This window comes from Serpula lacrymans, assembly GCF_000218685.1.
Source record: "Serpula lacrymans var. lacrymans S7.9 unplaced genomic scaffold SERLAscaffold_1, whole genome shotgun sequence".
NCBI lineage: Eukaryota > Fungi > Basidiomycota > Agaricomycetes > Boletales > Serpulaceae > Serpula > Serpula lacrymans.
In genome coordinates this window covers 2,440,581-2,447,083 of record NW_006763290.1, presented here as the reverse complement: position 1 = coordinate 2,447,083, position 6,503 = coordinate 2,440,581, and the positions used below count along the sequence as shown (strand labels likewise).

Genomic DNA, 6,503 nt, shown 5'->3' with positions numbered 1-6,503 from the left:
GCTGGTCACACGGGCTGTGCCCCATGACATCATCAGCCACTGCCTCCATCAACTGTACAGTACATATGTACAAACAAACTGTAGTAGTATATATACCCCAATAGATCAAGGAGACTCCTCAGCGAGTTCTCCTGTTGTTTACCCACAACTAACTCGGTCCTATCCTAAGGGTAACCACTCCCCTCACTACCTTAATAGCTTTGTCTGAGTTGTGCGCCAGAGTAACAAACTCTTGGTTGTTACAAGTTCATGTTTTTATTCTTGGTGATTGCAAGGGATATGCCCACCGTAGATGATCCTGCCTATAAGTGGTTTGTTCATGTTTTATTATAACAAAGATACCAAGAACTCTTCATTACCTCTGCTGGTATAACCAGTCTATCTCATTTTTTCTTCAAACCTTTCAAAAAAAGCTTGTGCTGTTTTTGCTCCCTATTCGAGAGTCAGAATTTTGTTTTTTCCATTCTCCTTTCCAAAACTGTCCTTAAGTTGTTCTTCCATCTTATTTGCAAAATAAGGTTAGCTCCTGTATGTGCCTTTCATATCTAGCCCTAATTACTGGGTATTTACTCTGTTCTCTAGCTAATCTGTATGAAAAGCTGCTGCTTTTTTTTCTTCATAAAAGATAAAACAAAAGATGGTTTTCTTCTGTCTTTTTTGAAATAGACCTGATCATCTTCAAAATGGAGTAAAAGGAATTTTTTAAAAGCCTGATTTTGTTTTATCTCCATCAAAGTTTTCTGGTTTTTCCATAGTTGTTCTACTTCTTTCCACCTTTTCTGGAAGTGGTGAAGCATTTTTTATAACTTCTTTTAGCCTTGTCTATAAGATGCTCACTTCTTCAAGTACCTCTCAAGTTGGTTCTGGTATATGAGGCATGTTTCTTGGACTGTCTTCTCAGTCTGCTTTCATATTTCTCTATTTCCTCCTCTTTTGGGTGAGGTGTGACTATTCTCAGAAGAGTATCCATCATTTCATTCAAGAATGTGCTTTCTGTGCTGCTGGATTCTGCATGCTGATCTTGGTAATCAAAATTCAACATCCTCAATTGGGGCAAGTGGGGGTGTTTGTGGTGGTAGGCTTTTTTCTGGTATAATGTGTGGTAGTGGGAAGTTTCTTGTGTTATGATATTCTCTTGAATATACTTTTTGTTCTCCTATCTAGATATAAAAGCTGTTAATGAACATAAGCAGTAATTCCTCAGTGACAAGCTGGATTGATACACCACTGCTTACATTCTCATTGTCTGTCTCTCTTTGATCAAAGTGATCCTCTTCTGCTGGAAGATATTCCGGCCAAAGGGTAAATTTTTTTTTGTACTCCAAACGGCCCAAAACCTATAAAATAAACCTCCTGCATTTCTCAGAGTTCCACTGTGACCACTTCCTCCATAGCCTCCTTCTCACAGCCCCACAGTTCCTGTCATTCCTGGTAGCCTAGATACTGTCTTGTACGCAGAAAATACCACTACTATGGAAAGGCCTGAAAGCATACTTGTTGGTAGCATTCCCATCCCCAGCCCCATGCCTGGCCCTGTAAACAACTGGCTTGGTGGCCATCCATCTTGTATGATTCGGTAATAGTGGTAGTAGATCGCTTCTCCAAGGAAGTGGTATTTATTCCCATCAATAAAATTATTACAGCCACTGGTACGGCAGACTTATTTAAAGATTTTCTATGGTCTATCCACAGGTTAACAGAAACAGTTATCTCTGATAGGGCACCTCAATTTGCTAGCAAATTCATGAAAGAACTTTGCCAGATACTAGGCATCAAACCTAAATCATCAACAGTGTTCCATCTGCAAACAGCAGGAGTTGAAACAATACCAATACCTCTGTATATTTATAAATAATAGGCAGACAGATAGGGCCAAGTAGCTAAAGATAGCCCAGTTCTCCTATAATATCAAACAGTTGTCAGCTACAGGGAAGGCACTATTTGAGATTACAAGATCATACCTCCCTAGAATGGGTGTAGAACCTAGAAAAAGTAAAAGTGAGGCTGTGGGAACTATGGTCAAACACATAAAATCTGTCTGAGACAAACAAGCAAGGCATTATTCAAAACTGCAGAGCAGATGAAAAACAGGGCAGAGTGTAGACACTCTAAGGCCCCTAACTACAAGTTTGGCAACCAGGTCTGGTTAGATACCGACCACTTAAAATTAAAAGATCAGCAGTCTAGAAAACTGACCAAAAAGTGGATTAGCCCTTACCAGATTAAAGAAATCAAACCAAATGCAGTGGAGGTAAAACTCCCAAAATGAATGAGTAGTACCCACAGTCAATATTAGCCGTGTGAAACCCTATAAAGGGCTGCTGCTGGGACAGCGCGTAGACCGGCCTGGACCAGTTGTAGTCACCCAAGAAGGTGAAGAAGAATTTGAAGTCGAACGGGCGGTGGATGCACACTTGAGGCTTGGAAAGTTAGAGTTCCTAGTCCTATGGAAGGGCTATGGAGACAAGGACAGAACATGGGAACCAGAAGCCCATCTGGACAATTCCCGCAATGCTGTTTGTGAATTTTATTCTAAGAATCCCTTGGCTCCTAGGAAGCTTAGAGGCATGGATTCAAACCTTTTTAATTCCCTTTTTCAACCTATGCCCAAAAATTCAACTGCTACCTCTGATATTTGGTCGAGCCTGGAAGTCGAGCCTTAGAAGGGGGGTAGTGTTACAATACAAAATTTTTGGACCTTTAAATTTCATTCTCTACTCTAACTTTCTTTCGTAGTTTTCACACATTGTGCCAGGTGGCACTTTCCATTTTATTCAAACTCCACCTTCTTGCACTGCGCTGCCTTTTTTTATTTTTAGCTACAAGTATCTCACACAGTGGAGCTGGTCACATGGGCTGTGCCCCATAACATCATCAGCCACTACCTTCATCAACTGTATAGTGCACATGTACAAACAACCTGTATTAGTATAAATACCCAATAGATCAAGAAGACTCCTCAGCAAGTCCTCCTGTTGTTTACCCACAACTAACTTGGTCCTATCCTAAGGGTAACCACTCCCCTTACTACCTTTACAGCGTTGTCTGAGTTGTGCGCCAGAGTAACTAAACTCTTGGTTGTAACAGAAGCTAAAAGGTAAAGGTCTATTCTATCATTCTCTTGATGCTGCTAACTGTTTTTTATATCCTTTTAGGCTGAAGCTGCAGCACAATAGAGTCATACTACCCGTTCACCATTACATTGTTTCTTGTTTTACTAGTACATGTCATTCTTTCTACTGTCACTGTTTTTTTCTGTATTATTCTGTAATGCTTTGTGGCTTATGTTTTGAGGTGGTCTGGTTTGAGCTCTTGATATTTTTGTAATATTTCTGCCCAGCTCCCAAGAGATATGATTGCATGCCAGGCTCTCTTATATATGGCTGAGTGGACTTTGACGTCGGCTTTCACATGGGTAACCTCTGCCCAGGCCTTCAACTTTTTCTTTTGAGAGCCCCAGGCCACTCTCACCTTTGTCCTGAACAGAAATGACTTTTGACCCAGTAGTATATGTATCTGATGCAAGGCATCGTTGGCCTGACCTTCCCAGAGTATAAGCTTCTGACTTACTAGATGGTGTAGGCCTTCAATTTTGCAAGTGCTTTTTCCTGAGTTAAAGGGTAACACCAATTTTCTCCTCTCAATAGGCTCATCATTGCCATCAAAGGAACCCAGGAGGTCAGACAGATTTATGTCTTCTGCATCATGGTCTTTATCGGAGTTTTGCCACCCCGGGACCTCCTCAAGCAACTTGGTGACATCAATATTGCCTAGATACCTTTCAACCTTGAGGTTGAAAGCATCTACACAGTAGAGCAGGCATTAACACCTTTCCTCTAACTCCAGATGTTCTGCGGTTGTTCCCTTTCTGTTGATTTGTTTTGCATACATTTGCAGCTGTATCCTGTTTGGTAGAGTTAATCAGTATTCAAAAGGTATGTATTCCTGGGATCCCGGGGACTTACTGAGTCTCTTCCAACTTCAGACCCACCGATAACCAAATAGCGGTTCCTCAGACCACTCCATTTCATGATTCCTGTTGCAATAAATGCAGCTGGATTTCTGCTTTGCTGGATAATTTTAATTTTGCTATAGAGACTTTGTATATATCCATAGCATCTTCTTTATGCAGCCAGTTTTGCTGTGCCTTTTTTTTCTGTGCAATCCAGGCTCTGTGTCCTCAGAGGACGCAGTGGAATCAATGTTTTTGAATGCAAGCTTGCCTATGTGACTTGCTCATAGCACGGGTGCTTTGAGAGACTTAATTGAGGGGAGCCCAAAGCATTTTTAATATCTCACCATCAACCTGCCCGGCCCCAAGGATGAAGTTAGGGGCGTATCTTGGGAAGCAGATGTCTTGATGTCCATGCACATGAAATAATCTAATGCCCTTGTACATGGATACACCACTGGGGACTTGATGATATGTACTTTCAAGGATCCTCTTCAAGAAGTGTTTATTGTATTGGCACATTATATTGTAGAGGACTATGACCGAGTTAATCCCGGCCTGACGTAGTAAATAGTCTATGTTCGTTTGGCTATGAATGATAAAATTGGATATTGACCATGGATTGAACCTGCAACCTTCTGGATACATGCCAGCTGCTCTACCAGTTGAACTATATGGCCAAGGTTATACAATATATGATCTTGAAACATCATATGCAACCGCAGATATCTAATACAGTATAGCTGCTGCATGCTGGGCTGGCTTACAAATTAGAGGTATTATCCTATGGAGCATTGGTATGTCAGAGTATACTCTAATAACAATAAAGAGTGAGCAATTGCCGCAATCTCAGATTTGTGGACCACTCACCGTTCACCTTTCCATAAATCCACTATGGCACCTGGGAAAAATACTCCGTGCCAGTTCTTGTTTGCCAGGCTTACAACTCTGTGGCTATTACAAGTAAACCCTACTTTATTTGCTTTGGAAATTTTGAGGTGCTCTATATATGGTCAATTTGCTGTCAACAATGCTGTGTCTACAGCAAATGGGATATTATCATAGGGGTTCTTTGACTTCATGTGCTCTGCATTAAAGTTTCCGTCCATATCAAAAGTCCCCAATTGATACTGCCTGAGGGGTGTTGATTCCAATCAAGTGAGACATTGATACCCTGCTGAGGGCAAGCTGGGCAGAACAATGCTAGAGACCCCAGGGAAGGGTGACAGCTGTGTTGATGTGCAAATCCATGCCAACACATATATTTCAAGTTTTTCCACTGCCAAAACAAACTACACCATCTCACAGACAAGTGATACACACCAGATCTGTCTATAAGAAGTATTATTGTGTTGCCATTGATGTCAATGGAGCCAGTCCTGGGCATGTCACCCATTGTGATTATTTCTTCATCTTCCCATAATTCTCCTTTCTCATTGCCTGATGGGGCACCTGGAAAATTGCCGCAGGTACTGTCCCCCCAGGAATCACCCTCTGGCAAGTTGTTCTTTGCAAGAATATAGTTATCATTGTGTCGTGGGCATGTTTTACCAGTGTGGCCCAGATGAATTACCAAGCTAGCTCTATAAATCAATCCAAGAAGTCTTGAAATATGTGCCCACCCATTGCTCAACTCTATGAGATGGTAACCTCTGGTGAGCATCCCTGCAGCATAACATGCAATACTCTGGTTTCCCCAAACATTCTGTGCATTGCCAAGTTCCTTCTCTCACTAAACAAAGGCTGCAAGTTTGTCCCGGGAACCACCCCTCTTCCTGCAAAAGGACTTGCAGATACTCTGAACAATGGTCCAGCTATTGTTTCATGTAATTGTTTTGTGACTAAACCAATGTCAGACAAGTAATGATGGACGTACTTACTCAATAGACTTGCCTTCCTTGGAGGTATAACTAATGGCTCAAGGATAGGATGGTCAATGTCTTGGATGGGGAACAAATCATGTTTATGAGGAGTTTTATGGGGTATTGACAAAGTTGATTGGGATATGTGGTCTTTCATACTTATTTGTTTTGTACTCACACCTTTGCTTATTTTGAACTCCTTCCAATCTACTCTTTATAATACTAGAGCCAAACACCAAGAGGAGCTGCAGCCCATGCTAAATAATTCTGTGGAAAAAAGATGACGTTGTTAAACCAGATGCCAGTTTGAGTTTGCTCATACAGGATATTTATGATAGAAGGCAGTAATTGATATGGAGCCTATGCTTCTAATTTATGTTAGCTTCTATGACACCCAGGCCTCACGGAGCTAATTAAATTGATGAATCTGGCACTAAATTTCTGTATATGGAAGCAATATATTAGGGAAAATGTTTGCTGGGAGGTACCTGACACATTCCGGGCCTTAGCTGAAGGCCCGGTATGGAGTTAAGTTGATGATATTATTGCTCAGATCTGATTGAAGAGCCAAATATTTGCTTGGAATGGATGAATGTGGTATTCAATTAACTGAACTTGAACAGAAAAGAGAAAAAAAGCGCTCATCTTCAAACACACACCTCACTTTTTAACTCGTACCACATTTAATC

The 6,503-nt window shown here is 41.2% G+C and overlaps 1 protein-coding gene across 1 annotated transcript; it reads right to left on the bottom strand.

Moving 5' to 3' along the window:
* Nucleotides 1-3,282: 3,282 nt before the first annotated feature.
* On the bottom strand, nucleotides 3,283-4,031 carry SERLADRAFT_404669 (uncharacterized protein; the record flags this gene model as incomplete). Its single annotated transcript, XM_007312364.1, has 4 exons — nucleotides 3,283-3,516; nucleotides 3,571-3,778; nucleotides 3,830-3,897; nucleotides 3,966-4,031. 4 exons carry the CDS (start codon nucleotides 4,029-4,031, stop codon nucleotides 3,283-3,285), a joined length of 576 nt encoding a protein of 191 aa, XP_007312426.1.
* Nucleotides 4,032-6,503: the final 2,472 nt, after the last annotated feature.